Source organism: Saccopteryx leptura, chromosome 3 (genome assembly GCF_036850995.1).
Source record: "Saccopteryx leptura isolate mSacLep1 chromosome 3, mSacLep1_pri_phased_curated, whole genome shotgun sequence".
Lineage (NCBI taxonomy): Eukaryota > Metazoa > Chordata > Mammalia > Chiroptera > Emballonuridae > Saccopteryx > Saccopteryx leptura.
Window position 1 is genome coordinate 217,216,107 of NC_089505.1, and position 14,658 is coordinate 217,230,764.

General features: G+C 40.1%; 1 protein-coding gene across 2 annotated transcripts in view; it reads left to right on the forward strand.

Moving 5' to 3' along the window:
- Positions 1–5,208: 5,208 nt before the first annotated feature.
- Positions 5,209–14,658, forward strand: part of MRPS9 (mitochondrial ribosomal protein S9) — a 63,517-nt gene continuing 54,067 nt past the window's right edge. For both annotated transcript variants that reach the window (XM_066377515.1, XM_066377516.1), the window contains exons 1-2: positions 5,209–5,389; positions 12,811–12,990. In XM_066377515.1, the coding sequence (XP_066233612.1) occupies positions 5,255–5,389; positions 12,811–12,990 (315 nt within the window). In that variant the 5' untranslated portion in view covers positions 5,209–5,254. The remainder of the gene's footprint in view (positions 5,390–12,810; positions 12,991–14,658) is intronic.

A 14,658-nucleotide genomic window follows, 5' to 3' on the forward strand; every position in this document is an offset into this window, starting at 1 on the left:
CTCCACGCTTCGCGGTGCCACCACATACAGTGCTCCTCTCACTGACCACCAATGCAAGAGGTGCCCCTTCCGGAAGTGCGGCGGGGGCCACATGCGGCCCGCGGGCCATAGTTTGGGGACCGCTGTTCTACATATTGAAGAGACTAATATTTTAAAAATTATTAGTCTAAAAGCTAGTATTACTTTAACTTTGGTTTGTAACCCCACATTTCGTTTTCTACATAATTTAAGAGACCAATGAATAAAAATTATTAGTTTATGTTTTTGGACACAATGTATAAAAATGTAATTTTGTGACCCTGGTCAGTTGGCTCAGCAGTAGAGTGTTGGCCCAGCATATGGACATCCTGGATTTGATTCCCAGTCAGGGCACACAGGAGAAGCAACCATCTGCTTCTCTACCATTTTCCCCTCTCTCTCTCTCTCTCTCTCTATTTCTCTCTCCCCTCGTTCCCCCCACAGCCAAGGCCCTGGGTGCTGAGGATGGCTCCCTGGCCTTGCTTTAGGTGCTAAAATAGCTTGGTTGCCAAGTGATAGAGCAGCAGCCCTAGATGGGCAGAGCAGTGCCTGGTAGGGTGGATACCAATTGGTCAGGGTGCATGCGGGAGCCTGTCTGTCTGCCTCCCCACTCCTCACTTAAAAAAATTTGTAATTTTGTGACATCAATATCTAAAAGGGAGTGGGGATGGAGCAGAGTTTTTGTGTGTTACTGAATTTAAACCAGAATAATTTCAAATTAGAGTGGTATAATTTTAGGATGTTAAATGTAATTCCCATGGTAACCACAAAGAAAATATCTGTAGAATATACACCATAGTAAAAGTAAAGAACATTAAAACATTTTATTGAAAAAAATATCAACAAAACACAAGAAAGGTAGTAACATGGAAAATGAGGGGCAAAAATGTTATAATGCATTTAGAAAACAAATGCGAGAAGTAACTAACTTATCAGTGATTAAGTATAAATGGATCAAACTCTCCACTCAAAAGACAGAGAAGATTAAAAAACATGATCAAACTATATGCTGTCTACAAGAAATTTACTTTAGATCAAAGTCACAAGTATCTTGAAAGTGAAAAGATGGAAAAAAGGTATTCCATGCAAATACTAATTACATGACAGTATTATTCACAATACATAGTTAATAACCCAAGTGTCAACTGACACAATGAAATATTTTTGGTCTTGAAAATGAAGAAAATTCTGACAAATGCTACAACATGGATGAACCTTGGGGACATGCTGTGTGAATAAACCAGTCATAAAAAACAGATAGTATATACATAATTCTCTTTATATGAGGTTCCTTGGGAAGTCAAATTCATAAAGAAAATACAAAGGTGGATGTCAGGGGTTGGGGGAGAGGGATGGAGAACTATTGTTTTTGTGAGTTTAGAGTTTGTTTCACAAGTTGAGAAGAATTAGTTCTGGATATAGATGGTGGTAATGGTTGCAAAACAATATGAATGAGACATGAGTGTTTCAGCTTACACCGTTACTGTTGTACTTATGGACTATGTGGGCAAACTAGTTTGGTTGCATGCAGCGGAAGAATACACAGTAATGCAGCATATGAGTGAGGGAGTTGTCCCCGGTACACTTACCTATGCCATTTTGGACTGTTAAAAGTGCAAGTGTTCTGTTTGTGTTGCTTTGGTGACTTTTTGGCCCTTATCAGGGCTCTTAAATGAAAGTCAGAGTCTTCTAATGGTAGTGCTTCAAAGAAGAGGAAAGCCATCATGATGAAAGTGAAATTAGACATTGTAAAGAGATCAGAAAAAGGAGAATCAGCGACAAACATTGCCATGTGCTAGACCTTAGCTGTTCTACTGTAGCAACAATTGTCAAGGATAAAAAGCATATCCCAGAGCATGTAAAGGGATCAGCCCCTATGAAATCAACCGTGATTACTAAACAGTGAAGTAGCATAATGATTAAGATGGAAAGCTAGTTTTGTGGCTGGAAGACCAGCATTAGCAGCATATACCGGTTAGTTTAATGTTGATTCAAGACAAGGCTAAATGATTGTTTTAGTGAAAAGGGGGGAGGGAGTGAAGAGTTTGTGGCTAGTAGGGGTTGGTTCATATGCTTCAAAGTTTATGCAAACTTGCAAAACCCTTAAGGTGCAGGGTGAAGCTGCTAGTGGGGATGAGAAATAAGCAAGCAAATTTCCTAATAGGTTGGCTGAATTAATTAAAGAGAGGGGCTACTGTGCTGAACAAGTGCTTAATGTTGATGAGACATATGCCTAGCAGGACATACATTGCCAAGGAGGAGAAGATAGCACCAGGCCATTAAGCTGTCAAGGACAGACTGACTTTGCTTTTTGGAGGAAAGGCTGCAGGTGACTTCAAACTCAAGCCTCTGTTGGTGTACCAGGAAGAGAATCCAAGGGCACTAAATGGCATATGGAAGGGCCGTTTGTCTGGAGGTCTAACAAGAGGGCATGGGTGATGCTTCAGATTTTTAAGGAGTGGTTTTCCAGCCATTTTGTGCCAGCAGTGAAGGACTACTGTGTTAGCAAGGTCTATCTTTTAAGATGTTGCTAGTGCTGAACAATGTCTCTGGTCACCCTGCCCACTTATGTGACTTTAACCCTAATACCACTCCCCTTTTATGGCCCATGGACCAAGGTGTCATTGCCTCTTTCATAGCCTACTATCTCTGGAGGACATTTTCTATGGCCTTTAATGCAACTGAGAAGGACAAGAACCTGACACTCAAAAACTTTTGGAAGTCCTATAACATTTACAATGCTATATAAAACATTGCTTGGGATGAAGTAAGGTGAATAAAGTTAAATGGTGTGTGGAAAAACTGTGTCCCAAGATTGTGTACGACTTCCATGACTTTGAGGAGTCAGTGGAGGCTGTAACAGAGAAGGTGTCGCCATGGGTAAACAGCTTTATTTGGAGGTGGAGGCTGAGGATATCACAGAGCTACTGGAATCACGTGGAGAGGAGCTGTCTGCTGATTACCTCATTCAGCTGGAGAAGTAGCTGATTGAAGAGGAAGAGATAGAAACCCCAGAACCCAAGAGGTTTACTACCAAGTGTTTGGCAGAAGGTGTTTCTATGGTAGAGGATAGGTTGACAAAGTTTCAGGCTGAGGACCCCAGTGATGACAGTTTCAGTCAGGTTTACAGAGCTGTTACAGATGCCTTGCAATGCGATCAGCAAATTTTGGAAGAGAAGAAGTCATCAACCTTTCAGACTAGCCTGGAACAATTCTTTAAGAAGGTAGAGAGGCCTGTAACAGGTCTTATACACTCTACATCAGCTGCTTCTCGAGATGAAACACCTGTAGTACAGGCAGAATCATCTCCAGTGTCTCCGGCATGTTCCTTAGACAATCCTGATTCATCTGACCCAGTATCTCCAGCATTTTCTGCAGGTTCTCCTGCCTCTCCAGCTTCCTTTCTCTCCCACCTTGCAATGCCCCTTCCACAAGAATAAAGATAAGGATTTTTTTACAATCACTTTTTGTCATTTTTCTATTACTACAGTACAGGTTACAGTACAGTATACTTATGTCCTTTTCCTTTTTCTATGGCTGAGTTGTGTTATGTTCTAGATTATGATTTTACAACTGCGTTAGGATAGGTAAGTGACTTGGGCTAGCTAGGGTGTATTTCGACTTACAACAAAATTCAGGTTACGTCACTGTTGTAAGAACGGAACTCTGTCGTAACCAGAGGACACCCTATATTTATTTGATCGTTCTCTACCTGTTGAAAATTTCCACAATTAAGTTAAAAATTCTTTACAATACACAAACTGTTGTTTAAAGACATCTATTTTGAGGGGGGCTGGATGAAAAAAGGTAAAATAATAAAGCCAAAAAAACCCCCCATATATAACACATAGATACAAACAACAGTATAGTGATAGCCAGAGGGAAAGTGGGTGGCTAGATGAAGGTGGGCAAAGGGAGGGGGGATGGAGACAGAGACTTTACTTTGGGGTGGAGAGCACATGAGGCAGCTTGCAGATAATGTTTTGCTGAGTTGTACACTTGAAACCTGTATGAACCAATGTCACCCCAATAAATTCAATGAAAAAATATCAAAAAAGAGAGCAATTATTAGCTCAAAACTTAAGACCATTAACTCTGATGTTTAAATTTTAAAACACAATAGACAACCTATGAAGTTTGGTTCCCAAGTGCTAATTCATAGACCTGTGCCAATTTCTGATGGCAGTAATTTCCGTAGCTTAAAAGGTAGTAATAGAAAGAACAAAAGAGTTTTTTGTACCACAAAAAGCATTCCATTTAAAGGACTGCTGTTTATTCTGAGATTATGTCAGTTCTACCTTTTAATGTTAAAATGTTCTGTTTTAAGAAACGATGGTGATAGTTTATTTGACAAACTTGTATGGCCTGAAATTTTCTGTGCATGTTTGTGTTTTAATTTTACTGATCCTTCAAAACTAATGTTTGAAAATCCTCTCAGAGCTGTTTCTACATCATTTAATAGGTATTCTGTGTAAAGCAACTTTGGCATTACTGTCAGGAGGACATAAGTCTCAGAAGCCAAAGCATTCTTATCTGTATTTAACCCTATTTATTCAGTTCTGACCCGGTTTCAAATAACGAAGTACTAACACTGAGGAGCAAGGACGAGTTAAGACAGCGTTTCGTCCTCACCGGTTTCCGGTTTAGGCTGTTTGCATCATACTGTTAAAAAAACGTTAAGAGTATATGCCTCGGGACCTAGCAGTCTGGTAGTGGCAGGAGAAGGGTGGAGACCCTGGACCATGAAAAATATGGAAAGGTAGAGAGGAAGAAAAACCCGTGCTAGGAAAGCAGACAGGAAGCAAGACTTCGAGTTCATTGCTGCGTGACGAAGACCCACGGGAGAGAGCGGTGCGGGCGGGCTGCGAAGGTGCCCCGTCCAGGAAGAGCGGGTGAAGACGGTGCCACAGGGACATGAGAAAGAAGGATGGGTTATAGAGTCACATGGGAGTCAGTGCCCACGAGACTTGAAGAGCGACTTAATTCAAGACGCTGAAAAGGAAAGGGGCCAAGATGAAAGACTCCCAACCTCTCCAACCGCTGTCCCTGCGGACCAGGGGTGGGGTCGGACACGCCCCGCGGGCTCATGCACCCTATGGGCAACCTCGAGCCGTGAGACACGCCCCTTGCTTCAAAAGTCTCCCTTGAGCTTCATCCCACTCACGTCCTAACCGACCCACTGGCGCCTGCGCAATCCCCAGGTCCCGCTCCTCCGCCTTCCTGCCCGGCGCGCAAGATGGCGGTATCCTGTGTCTCCTGCGGCGGAGTGCCTTCCTGTCGGCTTTTTCTCGGAGTCAGGGTTAGCCTGGCCCCGAGACAAGCTCTCTGGAAAGCCTCGACTATAGAGCTGCAAACAGTTTCCCGATGTCAGGTAAGGCCTGGGAGAAGTGGAAATGCTGGTCCCTTCAGCGTGAGTTCCTGGAGCAGGCACGCCGCCACCTCCCCCTGCTGTTCCGCATGCCCTCGACTGGGACCCTACGGTCTCAGGTGGTTAGTGGAGTTCGGGGGTTGAGAGAGAAGTGCGTGTTGGTTTTCAGCGGCCACCCTGGAGGCTGTTTCTGGGTTTCTCGGGGTGGTGAGGGGAAAGTTATTACAGCGACACTCCTCCAAGTTCAGGGGTCCCCCGCGCAGGTGTGGGCCTGGGTCCGACCCTTCGCGCCTGCGCCGCTGCCCCGAGAGGAGGAGGGCCGCACCACAGCAGGTGAATGAGAATTGGACTCTGGCACTGGCCTGGGAGGCTTAGTGGAGAGGATAGATATTGACTTTTTGAAGGTCTTGTATCTTTATTTTCATAATTTTCCCAAAACTTGGGAAAGAGATGGAGACCAGAAGTTGCACATTTCATTTTATGCTGAAGGAAGTGGGAAGCCACTTTCCCAGATGGTTGGGTGATAATGCCATTCACTGACATGGGATCTCAAAAGGAGGATCAGAGTTGAGTCGGAAGAAAACAAGTTAATTTTGGATCTAGTTGTATTTCAGGCATCTGTGGGATATATATATATATATATGTATATATACATATATATATTTTAGATTTCATTTATTCACTTTTAGAGAGAGAGGAGAGAGAGAGAGAAAGAAAGAAGGGGGGAGGAGCAGGAAGCATCAACTTCCATCTGTGCCTTGACCAGGTAAGCCCAGGGTTTCAGTCCAGCAACCTCAGCGTTCTAGGGCAATGCTTTTATCCCCCAAGTGGAGATTTCCAGCAGGTCTATAAATAGGAAAGTCTATAGTTCAAGAAGAGAACTGATTTACAAGTCCTGTGTTACCTTGTAGAGGTGGTAATTGAGGCCTTGGAAATGAAATAGATCCCTTAGGGAGGGTGTACTGAATGAGGAATAAGCACAGGAACAGAGCCCTGATGGACAAACAGTCAAGGAAGAAGAGCTCCCAAGAGATTGAGAATGAGCAAAAGGGAAAAACAGTGTGGTGTCATGTTTCAATGAGGCAAAGTGATAAACATTACCAAATAATGTGAAAGTCAAATACTGTGATCTAAAAACTGTTGAAAAAAAAGAATGCTATCATTTTTTTTTACCATTTTTTATAAAACTAACTTAAATCATCCAATCTATTCATTTATCCATCAACCTTTTGTTTTTATTATTTTTTATTGGAAAATATTCTGGAAGTTATTTTTTCTTGCATAACTTTTGAGTATGTCTTTCCTGTATACACACAATTATCTATAAAGGGACTCAAGTGTACAGAATATTAGAATATTTTTGCCTGGCCAGGTAGTGTCCTACTGGGAAGCAGAGGACCCAGGTTCGAAATCCTGAAGTCACTGGTTTGAGTGCGGACTCACCAGCATGAGTGCGGGGTTGCTGGCTTGAGCGTGGGATCATAGACATGACCCCATGGCCTCTGGCTTGAGCCCAAAGGTCGCTGGCTTGAGCCCAAAGTCGCTGGATTGAGCAAGGGGTCACTCATTCTGCTGTAGCCACCCTCCCTCCCTCAAAGCACATATAAAAAGCAATCAATGAACAGTTAAGGGGCAGCAAGGAAGAGTTGATGCTTCACATCTCTCTCCCTGTCTGTCTGTCCCTATCTGTCCTTCTCTCTGTCTCTCTGTCAGTCGCAAAAACAAAACAAAAAAACCCACCAAGAATATTTTTATTTGTTGACATTTAATGTGTGTGCATTTGGGGAGAGTTGCTAGCTTTCCCTCCATGGAACTCCTGAGCCTATATATCCTCTATGTCCTCTATATTCTGTTAGTCATATACAAATATACACGCATATGCATACTTGAAAAAAAATAGATGCTGCCCTTACTGATAGCTCGGTTATTTGGAGTGTGGTCCCAAAGAACAGAAGAGTTGTTGGTGTGATTTCTGGTGAGAGCACATACAGGAATAGCTCGATGTTCTTGTCTCTTTGTCTTTCTCTCTCTGTGTCTGTCTCTCAAAAAAAAAAAAAAAAGATCCCATAGTATGTTTTACTTCTTTAACTTACATATATAGTACAGACCCCTCCAAATCACCTATTATATCTCACTGCTGTCTAATATTCTGTGGTGTGAGTGTATCAAAGCTAATCTAATAATTGGTAGACATTTGCTTTGTTTCCATTTTCTCCTACTGGTAGTGCTCAGTAAACATCTTGGTATATATAGTTCCTTAGGTACTGATGCTTTTATTTCTGTGGGAGAGAGTTCCAGTTTTGAACTTACTGCTATAGAGGATATGTACATATTAAATTTTAATAGATATTCCTACATAGCTTTCCAAAAAGGCTGTAGCAATTCACGTCCCATCATTGATGTATGAGTGTGCGCCCCTTTTTCTACCTGTATTAGGTATTACTATTTTTTCAATAAGATGGATGAAAATGATTTCTCCTTACAATTTTCATCTCTCTGACCATTATTGAAATAAAGCCTTTTTTATCCATATGGCAAACATTTACTGAGCACTTTACTGGTGATAGTGTGAAGTAAACAAATAGTCAAAAACAAATAATTACCAGGCAGTATCAACCCTTAGCAAGCCCCAGATTCCTGAATCCCACCGCAGTATAGGTTTAACCACATGAGGACTTAACTGATCCCATCAGACCCTTAATTGTAGATTAAGGTCTGTTTTAAATGTTAATGTTTCTTCACTTCCACCTCCAACCTTAAAGGTTATATTTCTCTTAGGGGTTGTGCTTCATAAAACAAAATTTTTAATCATTTCATGAGTAGCTAAACTACTATGCCTGTTTTTTTGGGGGGTAGCTTCATAATCCATTTCTTATGAAACCTCTTCAGAGGTTACAGACGACTTAATGAAGGGAGCAGGACAAATAGAATAATAATAATAATAACAAAGTTCATCGAATATAGGATAAGGATTTTTTGCATTTTGTTTATATGTGTGTGTAGTGGGTGGTGGTATAAACAGTGAGAAACATGCAGCAAGGGGAAAGATAAAAGCTTTGTTAAGCAATGACTTTTGGGTGCTCACCTGGGACCCTCACTAGTAAAATAAAAACAGGCTGTATACTGTCTAAATTGCCAGATCAAAAAATAAAAATTTAAAAGTACAGACCATATAGCAAAAGAAAGAAAACAGGAAGGGAGGATAAAAAATATTTTTAAAAAAGGATTAAAATAAGACAGACTATCTATTAAAGCCATTTTAAAGATATAGTCTCATGTATTAAAAAACATTTCAGGACAAAACCTAAAATGACCCCAATTTAAATAATAAATATGAGCAGTGATATTACAGGGAAGTGCAAGTGGGAGTTTAAAAGGGTTGCAGTATTATGATTCATCAGAATGGAATTCAGGATTGCATGGGAATGGAACACTATAACGCTGAAGGGTACAATCTGCCTTAAGCTAGAACTCTTCTGAATTAAATAGTGCCTTGAGGACGCCACTGAAACATACAAAAGAACTATATAGGAAACAAAGGTAATTGACAAAATAATGCAGATAATGTATAAGTGAAGATTCCTCTTTCTATGGGATTCTCTTGGCTCACAGAGTAGAAGTAGCCACTTAAAATTTTTTCCCAATTTTTTTTTTATTTACTCTGTCTACCTCTTACAACCACTCTTTGGATAAGAAGTATTCAGTCCATCAAACCTGTCATTCCTTACCCTCCCTGCTGACTGACCATCTCATATCTTACTTCACAAGACATAAGTAACCTTTTTTCTCCACTTACTCTCCCTAACAAACTATTTTGCTTCATTGCCTTAAAGAAATGTTTCTCATTCTGTCTGGAATCCACCCGGCGAACCCCATCTGGGCCCGATGCTTTCCCCATCTGGGGCCATGCTTGCAACCGAGCTATTTTTCGCTCTTGAGGCGGAGGCTCCATGGAGCCATCCTCAGCTCCTGGGCCAAACCACTTAAATCAATTGAGCCATGGCTGCGGGAAGGGAAAAGAGAGAGAGAAAGAAAGAGAGAAGGGGGAGGAATAGGGGTGGAGAAGCAGATGGTCGCTTCTCATGTGTGCCCTGGCTGGGAATCGAACCCAGACATCCGTCCACACGCTGGGCAGATGCTCTACCACAGAGCCAACCAGCCAGGGTGAGATGTTTCTCATTCCAACACAGATGCCTGCTATTTCCCCTGTTCTGATGGTGTCAATATCATGTCCTGTGTGATTATTAAGAGACCATATCTCTTGCTCAGACCTCTCCTGTGCCACACACACACAGAGCCATCTGCTTCCTAAACGCCTCTCCTGAAATAAGGCAGCGGTTCTCAACCTGTGGGTCACGACCCCGGCGGGGGTCGAACGACCAAAACACAGGGGTCGCCTAAAGCCATCGGAAATACATATTTTATTTAAAAATGTATTGTATAATAAGGCATCTCGAATTCATCCTGTCAAAATTGAACACATCACGTTCCTCCCTAGTGTTGCTCTTCCTCTAGAATTCATTACTCCATTGAATGGAAGACTCATTTTTTCTCTGTGGTTGATGGAAAGGTAGTGGCTTTACCTGTTATTTGAATTGATCGTTTTAGCTGTAGACTAAAAAGTTTGTCATATTTACAAAACCAGCAGTCATCATTGTTTTGGCAACAGAACATTGGGAAAATTACTTCTACTCTATGACTGCTATTTTCTTCCCCAAATTTATACCTTTGCCATATTTCTTGAGGCAGAAAAGCGTTTTCACTTTGAATATGGGAAGAACCTTCTGCATTGTTCAAAGAAGACATGGAAAAAAAAAAAGACATGGAATCAAAAAAATATAAAGAAAAGCTTGGAAAAAGTGAAAACAAGATGGTGAAACTGTTACAGGGGGAGCGAAGAGACCTCAGTTCTTACCTTCTTGAGAGAAAGAATTCAATCAAGAGACAAAATGCAGCAAGTAAAGGAAGAATTTATTGGCCACATAGGAAGAAAGTTAGGAGAAAGGAGACCTTGGAGACAGGTTCAGGGGTCAGCCCAGGATGAGCTGCTGCTCTCTCTGCTCCCCTGGTTGCAAGTCTTGTGGGGTCCCAGAGCTTAGGAGAAAGAGAAGGGGGAGGAATATGCGCCTGGGGAAGACGAGGAGAAAAAAGAGTGGGGAGGAAGAGGCACCAGTGCGCTCAGGGAAGGGAGGGTGCACTGGAACACTGTCCAAAGGAATTTTAAGGCTGGGGATTTTAGGGGTGGTACCAGAGGAGGATCCCAATAAGAATATTCATTCAGTTTCTAGGTGTGTTCTTTTAGGGTCATATTCTCCACTGATTGGTTGGTACCAGAGAAGGGGTCATTCATTAGTCAATGCAGCTGGTCCTGAGATCAGCTGTGGCTTTCTTTTGCCTGTTTTGCTGCTTTTCTGGACCTGAAGCTGAAACACAACTGAGGCCTAGATGTTGTATCTCTAGAGGTTAATGCTTAAGCTCTGTTTTTTGGCTTTTTTGTTTGTTCCTCCTCTAAGGGGGTCTAAAAGCACATGATTTGTGATATGCCAGGGAGGAAAGGTTAGGGGAGGGTCTGAATCCCATGATCAGTGATATGAAATCAGGGGGTCTAAACCACATGACCAGCTAAGGGAGGAAAGGTCACTCTGGGAGGCGGGGGTGGGGGTGGTGAGGTCCTTGTTTTCCCAGATTTGCCCATTGGTAGGCACCTGGGGCTTTTTGCCCTAGTGGCCTTCTGTGCCTGGTCTGTAGTTCTTTTTCTGCTGTTCTCTAACTGCTTTGCACAGAACTGTTGAGATGGGATTTGGTGCTGACAGTACTTGGCTGTGGGAGAGGTTACAGGTGTGTAAAAATGGGCTCTGTCTAGACAAGGCAGGCTAATGATACACCTAGGTCAGTTTTGATCATGTTTTTACTCATTGATAGTAACACTTCAGCTTCATAAAGCAGTGTAGAAATTAAAATTGTTGGTTCATAATACAGAGAAACTCCTCTGTGCTCTCCTGAGAAAAAATGAACTATTGATACATAGTTTCATGGAATTTTAACTACTCACCAAAGAGTAACAAGCAACTATTTTATTATTTTAATTTGTGGGAGTTTGAGAACATAATTTTTACTATTAATTGAGAATTTTACTATTTTTCCTGTAGTTTTTCTTTCATTTTCAATTGTGACTGTGCTGACAAATTACTATAGAATTATTTGAATCTCTAGTTCTCAAAAAGGAGTAGGGAATGGATGAGGGAGGGATAGTGCTGGTAGTGGTATATGTGAAAGAGATCTTTATGCTTATGAAAAGAGAAATGAATGAGTTACTAAATCTGAATATTGCTTCAGAGTGTTTAAATTGTTGAGGCAAGGATCAGGTTGAGAACCAAAAATTTCAGATATTGAGAAAAGCCAGGACCTGTTCTAGTAGTCTCCAGCTACTGAGTGCAATTGAGTGGTCATTTGAAAACATTTTTCTGATTGTTTTCCTTTATTGAAGGTGAAATGCTAATGCCTTGCGGGGGGAATTCCTAATGCCACAGCATAAAAGGTTCATAGCAGCAAATGTGATATCATTACTGATAGTTTAAAAGGATGTGAAAGCCCTTATTTCTACATAGCATATTGAAACAAATTAATATGAAGAAATGTCTTGATATTTAGTGAAGCAGTTTCTTCATTGTGCCAGTTTAAAATAAGGACCACGGAATAGTTTCAAATTAAGCTAAAGCGATTATGTTAAGACAGTTGTACCCTAAACAAAGTAAGTGCCTGTAGTGTAAGGGTGCTGCTCCAAGTACAATACATGTCCCTGTACACCCATTTCCGCTTGCTAGTTTCTGTTTGCTGCTACCTATGCCTCTTGTGAAGTCACTTTTCATTCCATATGTGTCAGATATCAGAACTAGCTGAAGTTGACGAGTGGGTATCAGATATGAGTGTTTGTAATAGATAAGGAAGTAGCGTATCACTTACAAGTATTTTTGATTGTAATGTGTTGAAATGCTAGTGGTTGAACTACTTTGAAGGCATAGGCTTTACAAAGCTAGCTCTGGAGTGGAGAGCAGTTCTAACAGCTTTCTTCACAGGCTTCTTCCCTGTGTAGACTCCTGCCAACCAACCACCATAATGAAAAAGGCAGCTGTTTGAATATTCTGTTTTATTTATTTATTTTTTAATTTTTCTTTTATTAATTTTTAGAGAGTGTGAGAGAGAGAGAGAGAGAAGGGGAGGGAGGAGCAGGAAGCATCGACTCCCATATGTGTCTTGACCAGGCAAGCCCAGGGTTTTGAACCAGCGACCTCAGCGTTCCAGGTCGACGCTTTATCCATTGCGCCACCACAGGTCAGGCAATTCTGTTTTATTTAGAGACAGTGGTCTACAGGATTTGTTTAATGTAAATTTTTTCTTTTCTTTCCTTTTATATTTTCTGCTAGATATTAAGGCTAAGACATACCACAGTTGTTACAACAAAGAAAAATGTTGCAGCCTTAAGACGTGAAACCTACACAGTGGATTTTATTAAAAAGCAGATTGAGGAGTTCAACATAGGAAAGAGACATTTAGCCAACATGATGGGAGAAGATCCGGAAACCTTGACACAAGTGGATATTGATGTAAGTACCGTTATTCTGTTGAAAAGTAATTGCTCTGACGTTTTAGATATTGAAAGCACTGTTCTTCAGCCCAAGCCCTTTGGCTCTGTAAATTTTAATCAAACTGTCAGAATAAGGAAAAAGCCACTGTACTTTACAAGTTGAACCTGTGGTTTCACAGACAGATGCTACTCTGTATTTAAAGCATAATACAGTATGGTGAGTTTTAGATTTTAACTAGAATTGCATACCTTCCTTGATTTAATGTTAGGAGCTACTAGGAATGTTTATACACAATTTGGAAACATTTATCCTGCAGTGTAGTCTTAAATTTAGCTTTCTTACAAAAAGATAAAACAAATGGTAATGGAAATATAGTCAAGTTTGTAAGGAAATCCAGTAAGTAAACCTAAGCCCAGTGTTTCCTAACTGTATAGCTGAATTTTCAAAGTGAGGGCATGTTTTAAGTGATTTGAGACTAGATTAGAATGCTATTCCTGTACCACTCTTGAATTACTATAATCCCATAAAAGTAGTAATAATATTACTTTTTTTGCTAGACATTTAGAATAGCTTGCAAAAGAACAATTTAACAGTTTTGAAGCTTGTTCTATTTTTAAAAAAGTAACGTGACATTTCATGGTGATTCATATTTAACTGAAGAATAACATCTTTTTTGTATAGAGTTAACATTTTATATAATTTTAAATATATAATTATTGTAAATTTTTTGTTTTTAGGCATTTTAGTTTATTTCCCATCCTTTTGTATATCTTTCTTAATTATTTGTTACTTCAGTACTCTTTAGGGCACCAGACCAACATTTTTGACTAATCTAGACAGATTTCTTATTGCCCTTATAGATCTGGGTGATTTGGAGTTATGGATCTCATAGCTACTGTAATTTTTCTGAGTCTTATAGTGATATAGGCAGTATTAGGGATATTAAGAAATCTGTTTTTATAATATTGATTTTATCAAAGGTCATAAGGTATTGTTCCATTTTTAGAAGAGGAGATTGAGGTACAAAAAGAATAAGCATTATATTTAAATGTATAATTATGGATAAAGGGAACTCAAACTATAAACTTTGAACCTAGTGTTCCTTCTTCACATATGACTCATTTCATGTATAATGGACATCTATCTGACAGTATCTAGAATGTATTACATTATTTTTAGCTACATATTCAAAGCATTATGATTTTCAAGAATAGAAGGACAGAAAGTAACTAGTGTTTGTGTACTGAAAAAAATTATTATTTTTTAAAGAACTGAAGGACCAAAAACTAAGATTTTCTCCTTTCCCATTTAATATCATGTATCCTTTAAAAAGATAAGAGAATAATGAGCATCTTGGCACAGTAGTCATACTGTAAAACTATAATCATATAACTTGTTTATGTTTTTCAGAAATACAATCTCCATATCTCTGTGCTCCTAAATTTTTCTCTTGAGAAAATTTGCAGTTTATTTTTTATTTTATTTTCAGTGGCTGCTTTATTGAGACACACTTCACATATTGTTTAAAGAGTACACTTCACTGGTTTTAAGTCTGTCCACAAACTTGTATAATCATCATCAAAATCTAATTGCAAACCATTTTCATCACCCCATAATAAAACTTTGTACTTAGTACCAGCTGCTCTTCAACTTCCTGCATACCCTCAGGTCTGTCTAGGCAACTGC